Source organism: Rhizopus microsporus (assembly GCF_002708625.1).
Source record: "Rhizopus microsporus ATCC 52813 unplaced genomic scaffold scaffold_9, whole genome shotgun sequence".
NCBI lineage: Eukaryota > Fungi > Mucoromycota > Mucoromycetes > Mucorales > Rhizopodaceae > Rhizopus > Rhizopus microsporus.
Window position 1 is genome coordinate 876228 of NW_019671924.1, and position 10969 is coordinate 887196.

The 10969-nt window shown below is 35.9% G+C and overlaps 10 protein-coding genes across 10 annotated transcripts; 6 read left to right on the forward strand and 4 right to left on the reverse strand.

The window, feature by feature from the left end:
* Window positions 1-189: 189 nt before the first annotated feature.
* RHIMIDRAFT_202851 (uncharacterized protein) lies at window positions 190-476 on the forward strand (the record flags this gene model as incomplete). Its single annotated transcript, XM_023606644.1, has 3 exons — window positions 190-226; window positions 284-348; window positions 399-476. 3 exons carry the CDS (start codon window positions 190-192, stop codon window positions 474-476), a joined length of 180 nt encoding a protein of 59 aa, XP_023466023.1.
* Window positions 213-1373, reverse strand: RHIMIDRAFT_215986 (uncharacterized protein). Its single transcript, XM_023607298.1, has 5 exons — window positions 934-1373; window positions 695-879; window positions 399-638; window positions 284-348; window positions 213-226 (listed from the first exon to the last, which is right to left on the reverse strand). The coding sequence occupies exons 1-3, from the start codon at window positions 1070-1072 to the stop codon at window positions 624-626; spliced, it is 339 nt and encodes a 112-aa protein (XP_023466024.1). The 5' UTR covers window positions 1073-1373; the 3' UTR covers window positions 213-226; window positions 284-348; window positions 399-623.
* A 224-nt stretch (window positions 1374-1597) lies between these two features.
* RHIMIDRAFT_185559 (uncharacterized protein) lies at window positions 1598-1762 on the reverse strand (the record flags this gene model as incomplete). Its single annotated transcript, XM_023605853.1, has 1 exon — window positions 1598-1762. A coding segment is annotated over one exon (165 nt), but the record flags the coding sequence as incomplete, so codon positions are not given.
* A 679-nt stretch (window positions 1763-2441) lies between these two features.
* On the reverse strand, window positions 2442-3556 carry RHIMIDRAFT_203018 (serine/threonine protein phosphatase PP1; the record flags this gene model as incomplete). Its single annotated transcript, XM_023606654.1, has 4 exons — window positions 2442-2528; window positions 2580-3274; window positions 3325-3456; window positions 3505-3556. The coding sequence occupies 4 exons, from the start codon at window positions 3554-3556 to the stop codon at window positions 2442-2444; spliced, it is 966 nt and encodes a 321-aa protein (XP_023466026.1).
* A 691-nt stretch (window positions 3557-4247) lies between these two features.
* On the forward strand, window positions 4248-4989 carry RHIMIDRAFT_143241 (uncharacterized protein). The gene is made up of 4 exons (XM_023605723.1): window positions 4248-4301; window positions 4353-4446; window positions 4498-4704; window positions 4757-4989. Exons 1-4 carry the CDS (start codon window positions 4263-4265, stop codon window positions 4825-4827), a joined length of 411 nt encoding a protein of 136 aa, XP_023466027.1. The 5' UTR covers window positions 4248-4262; the 3' UTR covers window positions 4828-4989.
* Window positions 4990-5227: 238 nt separating this feature from the next.
* On the forward strand, window positions 5228-6836 carry RHIMIDRAFT_284575 (uncharacterized protein). Its single transcript, XM_023613196.1, has 4 exons — window positions 5228-5546; window positions 5608-5804; window positions 5868-6102; window positions 6176-6836. Exons 1-4 carry the CDS (start codon window positions 5427-5429, stop codon window positions 6803-6805), a joined length of 1182 nt encoding a protein of 393 aa, XP_023466028.1. The 5' UTR covers window positions 5228-5426; the 3' UTR covers window positions 6806-6836.
* Window positions 6837-8148, forward strand: RHIMIDRAFT_203153 (SHQ1-domain-containing protein; the record flags this gene model as incomplete). Its single annotated transcript, XM_023606659.1, has 4 exons — window positions 6837-6911; window positions 6969-7036; window positions 7088-7868; window positions 7900-8148. The coding sequence occupies 4 exons, from the start codon at window positions 6837-6839 to the stop codon at window positions 8146-8148; spliced, it is 1173 nt and encodes a 390-aa protein (XP_023466029.1).
* Window positions 8149-8389: 241 nt separating this feature from the next.
* Window positions 8390-9008, reverse strand: RHIMIDRAFT_252072 (uncharacterized protein; the record flags this gene model as incomplete). Its single annotated transcript, XM_023610924.1, has 4 exons — window positions 8390-8444; window positions 8498-8585; window positions 8630-8895; window positions 8944-9008. 4 exons carry the CDS (start codon window positions 9006-9008, stop codon window positions 8390-8392), a joined length of 474 nt encoding a protein of 157 aa, XP_023466030.1.
* Window positions 9009-9258: 250 nt separating this feature from the next.
* On the forward strand, window positions 9259-9507 carry RHIMIDRAFT_203121 (50S ribosomal subunit protein A; the record flags this gene model as incomplete). Its single annotated transcript, XM_023606657.1, has 2 exons — window positions 9259-9299; window positions 9345-9507. The coding sequence occupies 2 exons, from the start codon at window positions 9259-9261 to the stop codon at window positions 9505-9507; spliced, it is 204 nt and encodes a 67-aa protein (XP_023466031.1).
* Window positions 9508-10073: 566 nt separating this feature from the next.
* On the forward strand, window positions 10074-10708 carry RHIMIDRAFT_252073 (uncharacterized protein; the record flags this gene model as incomplete). Its single annotated transcript, XM_023610925.1, has 2 exons — window positions 10074-10241; window positions 10295-10708. The coding sequence occupies 2 exons, from the start codon at window positions 10074-10076 to the stop codon at window positions 10706-10708; spliced, it is 582 nt and encodes a 193-aa protein (XP_023466032.1).
* Between the last annotated feature and the right edge of the window lie 261 nt (window positions 10709-10969).

The following is a 10969-nucleotide window of genomic DNA, read 5'->3' on the forward strand; positions in this document are numbered from 1 at the left end:
GATCTATAAAGGGTGGAGTTTTAAACCAATTCGATTGGTCAGTAATACGAACATGACCTTGTCGTCCAATCTGATTCCTTCTTTCTTTTCCCTCTCTTGATTTAATCCAAGGTACACACTTATGCATCCATCCATCCATCTATTCATCCATACTCATCACCCCATCCATCAACCTGTAGAAACGTAAAAATGGCCAAATCAAAGAACCACACCAACCACAACCAAAGTATGACAGATGATACAAAAAAAGAGAGAATGATAATAACTGACAATTGACAATTAGACAAGAAGGCCCATCGTAACGGTATCAAGAAGCCCGTCATTCACAAGTACCGCGCTCAAAAGAGTGTAAGTAATATCATAGAGATAAAGATTAGACCCATTGATATACTTTATAGTTGGACGCCAAGTTCCTCCGTAACCAACGTTTCGCCAAGAAGGGTACTCAAAAGGCCCTTGCTGCTACCAAGGCTTAATTTATGTGTGTTTAATAAATCAGTGTGTATATGTATATACATTTGATATATTCCAGTTGGCAACAAACAATGCTTCTCTTTAATAAGAACACAATCAAAAAAATAGACAAAAAAAAATGACTCTTGCTCAGCAAGTTATGCACCCCTTTAGTATTCGATATCCTTTTACAAGCCAATTAGTCTATTGTGTATGTTTATGCTTCAGATATATAACTTACATTGGCTTCACAGTGTGCTTTCACATTTTCAAATACTTTAAGCATCTTTCTTCTGGCGCCTAAGGCTGCCACTCCCTTGTTTAGTAATTCTTGATCAGACATCTTGACCATATCTTGCCAGCGCATATCACCAAATATAGGATTATATTTATGTAAACGAAGACTCCTGAGCCAAGCAGGTACATCTATTATATATGTTATGAGTGTGAGACGCGTTATCATTCTATTTTTTTTTTTACCTTTCAAAAGTTCCATGTCAACCACTTCAGAGGGCTTTTTGTTGTTATTGCTGCTACTTTCCTTGCCTGCAGTTGTTGTTGTTGTTGTTGTAGCTGATGATGATCTACGACGACCATCATCGGATGCATTATTCTTCATAGGGTAATCTTCTGCTGTTTCTGGCACAGCTGGGATATTATTGGTAGCAGTCGTACGTTGTTGATTTATGCGTGTCCTTCTGTTGAAAGTATCCTCAGTAGGAGGCGGTTGGATCTGACTCCAGACTGAATATTGCCCAGGTAAGTTCCATTGACTGATATCCGCTGACTTGGGTCTCTCTGTCCCGATCGGTCCTACCACGTTAGTTCGCTGCCTTACATTGCTATTCCATTTTGGAACAAACAGACTGTCGCTGCCTTCGATCACTGAATGAGGCCTGCTACTCGTGAACAAACTCTGTTGTTGCTGTTGTTGTTGTTGTTGTCGAATGCGTCTAGCATTATTATCGTCTAATAGGCTGTATCCAAATAGCCGATCCTCTGTATCGCCTAAAGCAAAGGAATGACGATTGTTCGTGTTACGCAAAACACCTGTCTTGTAAGGCAAAACAGACATCAATCTCTGGCTGGCCTCGAGCTCAGCCTTTGCCATGGCACTAGCCAAAGGATGATCCGAATCATGATTTGGCGTCAAAAGAGAATAGAGTGGATCGCGTTTGACCATTTGTTGCAACAGATTGATAAAGAATCTCGCCTGTACTTGAGTCGAGTGTTGCAATAAGGTATACATCGTAGCTGTCTTTTCTGCTTCAGTTAAGTATCGAAACCATTGATCCACATGTTGCATCTCTTCTTTGAAATTCTTGAAGTAAATGAGTAAAAAGGAGAAAGAAAGAAGAAAAAAAGGAAAAGAAAAAAAAAAGTCATTTATACATACCTGGTCTAAAGTAGCAGAGGCCATTTCATCAAGATTGTTTTCATATCTTTGCAAGTCTTCAAACCAGCGACCTGCAATATCAGCTATATTCCATCGATTTTTTGTAAAGTGTTCCTTACTGTTATGTATTATTACCTTCGTTTATAAAATGACCTGGATTTATTATTTCAGACATAGGCCGAGTTGTTCTAGGCTTACTAAAATCATTCGGTAACATAGTAAGGCAAGAAAAAAAAAAAGAAAAAAAAAGTTTAAAAAGAGAAAAGAAGAAGAAGAAGAAAAAAAAAAAAAGGAATTTTTTTTTTCTGTAATTCATTTTGCTGTGTAAGACATTGTCTTATACACAAGCATAGTGAGCAAGTGTTAAAGTCTAAAAAGTATAAAATTTTTAAAACACAGAAGGGATCAACGTCATGAAGGCTTTATACATGCACGAGTTCAAGTTGCACTCAATTAAAGAAAAATAAAAATGGAGAGGGTTATGCTTATCCAGTTGCCTTTAATTTTTTTGTTCTTTATTATAATAAAAAGGGGGAAGAAATGGCGTGAAGTATATGTTTTAAGGATGAAATAAAAATTTTGCTTGTATTCATTATGGATTCTTTTTCTTTCCTCTTGGTTGATTTTTATTTCCAGGATATCCAGTATATTTCGATCTCTTTTCTGCAGGCTTAAGGATCTAATAAAAGAAAGTGAATAAAACTCCAATGGATCATGATTTCCTTTTTACCTGGAATGAACACATTAAAGAATCGTCTACGCTCATCATTGCACCTGCATTATCAAATTCACCACAATAGTTTGGAGCAGAAAAGATGGTAACTAATTGTCTCTTTGAGAAGAATTCATAGCCATCTTCAACTACTTGATGTGCTCTGCAGATAAGATCAATATCATGTTTCTGTAAGAATTTAGACACAATATCCGGACCAAATGTAAATGAGACACCACGGTCGTTTTCACTCCATCCGACGATATCTTTATCGGGATCAGACCATAGCAAATCACAGAGTAAACCAGTGTCAGGTACATCTGTAGGTCTCATCACTCTACGAATTTGTTCAAAGCTTTGTAAATCAGGAGAGAGGCCACCATGCATACAAAAGATCTTTTCGTCCACCAAAGCAGCAATAGGTAAGCAGTTGAAACAGTCTGTGAAGGTCTTCCATAACTTAATGTTGTATCTTCTCTTACATTCGTCATAAAAACCATAAATACGATTAATGCTTGCACATTCATGATTTCCTCTCAAAATAAAAAAGTTTTCAGGATACTTGATCTTGTATGCCAACAGTAAACAGATTGTTTCCAAACTTTGCTTTCCTCTATCAACGTAATCACCCATGAACAAATAGTTACTTTGAGGAGGAAATCCACCATATTCGAATAATCTTAAGAGATCGTAGTATTGACCATGAATATCACCTATTACAATTTTAATATCTAAAACATCCATGGATTATAATTTAGTTTACCGCAGATTTTAATAGGTGCTTCTAAATCCAATAGGATAGGTTGACTCATAAAAATCTCACGAGCAGTTAAACAGAGGTATCGGATTTCATGTTCTCCTAGCTGTACTTGTTTGCCCGGTCTATTTCCTCTGACTTTATGATGGTTAATAAGAATAAAGTAGTCATAATTACGATAATCACCTTCTAATAAACGTTCAATAATTGAATCCACATTAACATCCGGAAGGTCCATGATTCTAAAAGAGAGAAAAAAAATTTTTGTTAGTAATTTTTTATATGTAATATTAAACCCCTTTTTTGTGTGTGTGTATTTGTATGATACAAAAAGCAAAAGAAAGAGTATAAAAAATAAACCCAAGTGTATTATAAGCTTGTCCTGTTCTTTGTGTACGCGTAATAAAGTCTGAGTTGCATCATCTGCTGGCTTCATTCCGACTGTTGTCAAAATCTGATGAAGAAATATAATATAAAAATAATAGACTGTAAAGCAGATGTAATAAGAGATGGAGGAGATGAAAGGCAAAGAGGAGAGAAGTAAAGGAGAGGGAGATAAACTTTCTTTGTCGCTACAAGGTTGAGATTTTTTTTTGTTGCATGTCTTGATGAACACATGGGTTTATTTTTTACATCTTGCCTTTTCTCTTTCTTTCTTTCTTTCTTTCTTTTCTTGGAAGAAGGGGTCGAATTTAATATGGAAAAGGGTAATAGCAACTTACAATTTACTGCCTCTGTTTTTCTCTCTTTTTTTATGTTGGGAAATAAAAAAAGAAAAAAAGTTAATAAAAGAGGAAAACTAAAAAAAGGGAAAAATTCAACCTCACCTTTGAGAGGACGAAAAGGAAAAAAAAAAAATAAAAAAAAAATAAAAGGCTCGTCATATAAACACAGTCACCTCACAGTTCTCTTTATTTGCTCTTTCTTCTCTTTTTTTTTTCTTTATGGATAGATTAACACAGTTACAAGATGCTATTGATGCAGTAAATATATATATACATGTTTTATAACTTTTAGCTTAGTAACTATTATAGATGGCACGTATGTTTACAAACAGTATTTATTATGTTCATGAAAAATCATCCATGGCAGAGCTGAATAAAGATATACCCGTATCACAGCCAAAGAGTAATAACAATGAAAAGTAAACCTTTGGAGTTATAACTAGTTATTATATAGTACAAGCAGATGAACCCCAAGTATTTAAAGAAAACATGCATGAATTAGTATCCGATTTAGTGAAAAAAGCAAAAGAAATTGACTCGCTTATTGAAGTACTACCGGGCATACAACAAACAGAAGAAGAACAAATTGCGATATTGAAAGCATTAGAAGAAGAAAATAAGTTGGCAAATCAAGAATATGAGGATGCAGTTAAAGAAATGGGTAATAAAATAGACACTATGTATATACATATACATATCTGACCATTATTTAGAGAATGTCAAGGCACAGATCAATGACACTTTAAGGAGAATAGCAGACGAACAGAGCTTACAACTACAATAATACCCCCCCCCCTCTACTTTCCTTTTCATTATACAAAAAAAAAAGAGAGAGAGTGGCCCAGCAAATATCAATAAAACATGTTTCAATTGTAAAAAGCCATGACTCACTTTCTCCCTAGGATCTTATCTAAAGAGGCGTCATCTTTAGCGGACGATTTTTCTCATGCATTAAAGTATGACTATACCCAGCAAGTACAACGAAAAAGTATTTTTATAAAAAGGGAAATTTCCTTGACTTTCTTTTCTTTCTTTCTTTCTTGTTTATCTTTTGATGTCTCAACAAATACCCATCAACATAACAAACTTACATCCAGAACAAAGACCAACGTACTTGAGCAACTCATTTCGATCGTTCGTAAGTTCTTACTCGAGAGCTTCCATGATGCATATGGCAGAGAACGTCGTATTGTCTGACGGTGGTTTAGTATGTAACACTGAACTATGTACCTTAACATGAACAATTAAAACCTTAAATAATAGTCGGACGATGAAGAAGATGGTCTTTCGATATACTCGAGTAGACCTCATTCTATTATCACAGCACAAGAAGCACACGAACAATCTCCTTTACTGCACAAGATATCCACTAACCATAGTATCATGACAGTAGCCGATAGTTATCACACCTCACCCAAAAAGTCAACCTTTATGCAAAGTGTATTCAATTCCATCAATATTCTCTTGGGTGTAGGCATTCTTGCCTTGCCTTTAGGATTCAAGGTATGTTATAAAAAATGGACTGATCTCCAAATCAAAAATTTAATGATACATTAAAAAAAAGAGCGCAGGATGGGTCATTGGTCTGGGCATCTTTGTCTTTTGCTTCTGTTTGACCAATTACACGGCAAAAATACTGATCAAATGCTTAGATCTGAACCCAGAAGCAAAGACATATGGTGATATTGGTGCATATACCTTTGGCATGCGTGGACGTGTATTCATTTCGATTCTTTTCCTAACAGAACTCATCACGTGCAGGTAAACGACATATATTTCCTTTTTAGTCATCATTCGCTTCATCGTGCTTAACTCGTTCAAAAGCATTGCGCTTGTCGTATTACTCACAGATGGCATTGCTTCTCTATTTCCTGGTTATGACATGGTCTGGTTGCGCTTGGTTAGTTTTATCATCCTAACACCTACCTTGCTCTTGCCTGTGCGATATCTGTCTTATACCAGCCTGCTTGGCATTCTCAGTGTGTTTAGTCTGTTGCTTGTTATTCTCTATGATGGCTTTACAAAGGCAGATGCACCTGGAAGTTTAAGAGAACCAGCGGTAAGAAAAAAGAAATAGTTTTTTTTTAAAAAAAAAGAAAAGAAAGATAGATCAAACTCGCCCTTGTTTATAGGATACATCCATTTTACCAAACAATTGGTTTGATGTACCACTTAGCTTTGGGTTGATCATGGCAGGGTTTGCAGGACATGCTGTGTTCCCAACTATCTATCATGATATGGACCATCCAAAAGAGTATAGAAAGATGGTAAATGTGACCTATCTGACGACATCCATCATCTATCTCACAGTGGCAGCTGCTGGCTACATCATGTTTGGATCTAGCACGATGCAAGAGATTACACAAAACTTGATGGCCATACCGCAATATAACCAAGCCATCAACCGACTCGCCGTTTACCTTGTCGCTCTCAACCCCATCGCCAAATACGGACTGACACTCAACCCCGTCATCTTGACTTGGCAAACGTGTCTACCTCGTCGCTTGGGTAAATTGATCAGCATTATCTTGACGACCATCACCATGGTGATTTTGGTATCATTGCTACCCAACTTTGACCAGGTCATATCTCTTCTCGGCGCCTTCTTCTCCTTCTTTATCTCTGGTATCTTCCCTCTTGTCTGCCATATCAAACTGTTTAGACACACCATGACCAAAACAGAACTCTTGATCAATATCTTTTTGTTATTTGTTGCTTCCTTTATGGCTCTTTCGGGCACTATTAAAAGTTTTATTAAATAAAATTTTAATATTTTTTTCTTTTCTGCTTGACATGATCACACCTACATTTAAAGTAGATCAAGATGACAATTTTGTTTATATTACCATCAATACGCCGCATGTTAGGGTATTGTGTGTTTATACATTACACTATATTAAAAACTAATATAAAAAATATAAAAAGGCACAAGATGTAGATTTATATGTTGAAGGCAGTGAATTTCGATTTTATTTACGACCTTACTTTCTAAGGTAATGTCAACACCCTTTTTTAAACTATATATATACTGACAATCAGCACAGATTACATTTTCCTGGAAACATCATCGAGGACGATCAATCCAAAGCGACATATGATCCTTCAGCAGGACAATTCACAATCAAAGTCTCCAAGGAAACCAAAGGTGAACAGTTTGCCGACTTGGATCTATTGACAAAGTTACTGGCACGTACCGGAGAAGCAGAAAAAAAGAAGAAACCCATGATTGAGGTGGTAGGCGAAGAAAGTGCCATGGACGAGATAGAAGAAGCTGAAGAGTTTAATTGGGAAATACCTCAAGAGTTACCCAAGGAGCAACTGAGTACGCACACATATTATGGATTCAATCAGCAATACACGGGATACTTTACACACGTTCAAGAGACATTGAATGAGATTAATGATATTCAGAGTCCAGAGACATCCACAATCGAGTCACGACGTGAAGAACGTCTGCAGTTGGAGAATGAGCAGTTTGATGAGGACCATTATTGTACGGATTTTGCCGAAGACGAAGAAATTAGACAGCTGATGAAGTACAAGACGGTGTATGCCAAGGAGCTAAAGAGGATGCAAAAGGAAAATGACGAGGCAAAGATGACGTTTACGAGTCAAGAGGAAGAAATGATGCGTCAGTTGCCACGCAAAGAGTATTTAGTTTCAAATGAAAAAAGCGTCTATCTTGGTCTTGTGGACCTCTTATTCGCTTACAGCTATAATCACCGCATGACCGAAGGAGAAGGAAATGTGGAGTCAGCTTGGTGTATCGGCAAGCTGAGTTCAACCTTGTCCTGTCTGGAGGTATTGTTTTTCTCACACAAACAAGTGCATATGAAAATACTAAACTTTATTAAAGCAATTTTTTACATTGAAAGAAGTCATCATCACATCCTTTAGACGATCTCTCATCTATCCACTCTATCGACACTTTGAATTTTCAGAAAAGGTCGTTCAAGATGTCTATATCCTCTTTAAACTGGGCAAACGAGCGATATTAAAAGCGTTACTGGAAATGAAATACATATTTGACCACCATGACGTTTATTATATTTACAGTAAAATCTATTTAGATGACTACTGTGTGTGGATCCAGCACGCAAGGTGAGAAAACAAATAAACATACAAACTTCCCAAGCTAATAGTTATGATGCAGTGATCATGTTTTGAGAACATTAGCGCATGAACTTCATCATTTGAAAATAAACAAGAATGAACTAGGATGGGATTTAGATGAAATAGAAGAGGTAATTATACAAAAAAGGGAAAAAGCAAAGTTAACCAAAAAAAGTAGATTGCGAAAAATTATTTAAGCCAAATGCATGAATGATGGCATATGTACTACTTGGTTATCTCCTTCTATTGCTCGACTCTTGCCATTTCATCCTTCTGTCTTCTAATAATCTATAATAATATAGAAATGTTATTTAAATCAATAAATGGAGTTTAAACCTTACTTGGCCATTTGTGCCTCCAATTCCTGCTGGATATGCGGTAATTTGATCATTCCGCTCTGTGCACGTATCTCATTGACCTCATCTGGTTCTACCAGTTTAATATAGTGATCATCGACATGTATTATCATTTACCTTGAAGTGGTTCATATTGTTCTATTCTATACTTGGCCACATTCTTTTCTAATTCTTCGTGCTCTCTTGTCAATTGTGTCTCTACTTCCGTGACTGAATCTAAATCACGTTGAATACTTTGAAGCATATCGAATAATAATCTCTTTTCTTTAGACAATCGCTGTTTTTCTGTATTGATTTGTTCTAGCAGGCCCTTCTTTTGTTCTAATAATTCTGTCTTTGATAAAAGTGTATTCTTTACATCAATCAATGCCTGTGTCTTTTGTCTTTAATGATTTAATATAAAGTAATAGTATACCAACACATGTCTTTACTTTAATAGATCAAGCGATTGAAGTTGACTTTTGATCAAGTTGGCATCTACTGTTTGGCTGTTCATTATAATGAAAGAGAGAGAGAGAGAGAGCAAAAAAATAAGTGTGGCTAAACCAGTCACTTTTTTTAATTTTTTTGCTTTCCCCCCTCCACTCTCTCTCCTTCTCTCTCTCTAAGCTTGTTTTTAATTCCTTGCATCATGTTGAATACATTAGGTATAAAAGAACATAAACACACACACACACTAGACAAATAGAAATAACAGCTTAACAGTCAATGCAGTCAAGTCAGCCATTCCATTTGGATCTAGAGGCATGTCATATAAACTCAAAAGTCATTCAGGCGCTAAAAAAAGGTAATTAAAATGTAATAGAGAAACCCTTGAACTAAGCCGCTGTAGATTCTTTCCCACTGCCAATGGTAATTATAAACGATGGCAAGCGGGTCTTCGACATTTGAACAGTGGATTATCACCTGAAAGAACAAACCGATTATCAAGAACTGTGTTTGTAAACAATACACAGAAAAAGATGCTTAAAAAGGCTTTACCTTATTCTTGCTGAGATTTACCCCTGACGTATAAAGTAACACACATATTATTTCTTTATCGATAACAAAATAATAAAAAAAGGAGAACCCTTGAATTGGGCTATAGCATTAAATTGAAATGCCGATAACAGCAATGTCTAAGAGATATAATCTCTAGGATCGGGTGCTTTTTTATGCATGTGTGTGTGTTTATGTAAATGTATCGGTGTGTGGAGATTATTGTCATCCCACAAAATATCATGTATTTAAAAGGTGCTTTTTTTATTATTAAACAAGGTGATATACCCATAAACAGAAAGGATAAAATAAAATGTGATTAGTTGCTAGGGGGGAATGACGCTTATGTTTTTCTGTATATATTATGTCTTATCGATTGGAAGGACCCATAAAGATTACTCTAAAAGGGAAAGTTTTATTTTTAAAACGGAGCTATAATGGATATATAAGGTATACCATATATGATAAACAGAAAACGGAGTTTATAATTTGATAGGACAATTGATTTAGTATAAATACAACCTGTTATTTTCTACCTTTCTTTTTCATACACACATACACACGCTATTATTTATTTTACAAAATGGATTTGATGCTTCCTTCAGAAATTCTGACAGAAATCCTAAGTTATTTATCCATCAAGGATTTGGTGCGCATAGAACGTACCTGTAAATTACTTCAATCCTATGCTTTATCTGAAATTGAAAGGAGAATCAGAAGAGGATCCAGCAAAGATGAATGGGGCATACTGGTAAGCACGAATTCATTATTGTAATGATTTTTGTTTATACTTATTTATTTCAGATCCATCTTGGCCAAGTTATGGCTCAGCCCATTCGATTTGATCCAGTGTCAAAAATGGCATATTATTCCATCATGATGGATCCAGTCAAGATAAAGACCATGTTTGACCACAAGAGACCTATTCACTGTTCACTCTTACGGAAGAACAATAGTGACTATGGTTCAAAGAATGCATTTATTATCACAGTAGAAAAAGGCATGAAAGAAGGAAAGACGATACAGATGGATATAAAAAACGATTTATGTCAAGTGCAAGCAGAGCTAACTAGACTACCTACACCTCCACCTTCTCCAGAACTACAAAAACAAGATTATTTCAAGACAGATTCCATTAGTTCCTTAGCACCAGCACCTTTAACATATACCCTACAAATCACCGAACTTTGTTTACCTCTATCCACCATTGCTGCATAATTCTTCATTTCATCCTATTTATGGGTTGCTGGTTCATCCCCCTCCTCCTCTTTCTTGATTATAATAGATTCTAATAAATCAACCTTTTGTGTATATACAATATCTCTACAATGTCATCATGCATAAAATGATGCAACCAAACATGTATTAGAAAGTGTATATGTGCCCTCCTCCCCCCGTGACATCAACAGACGTACATTCCTTTTATGGAAACGCCTTATCGATAAACTAGAGACGAGTTGATCTTGAGCATGGCACGTG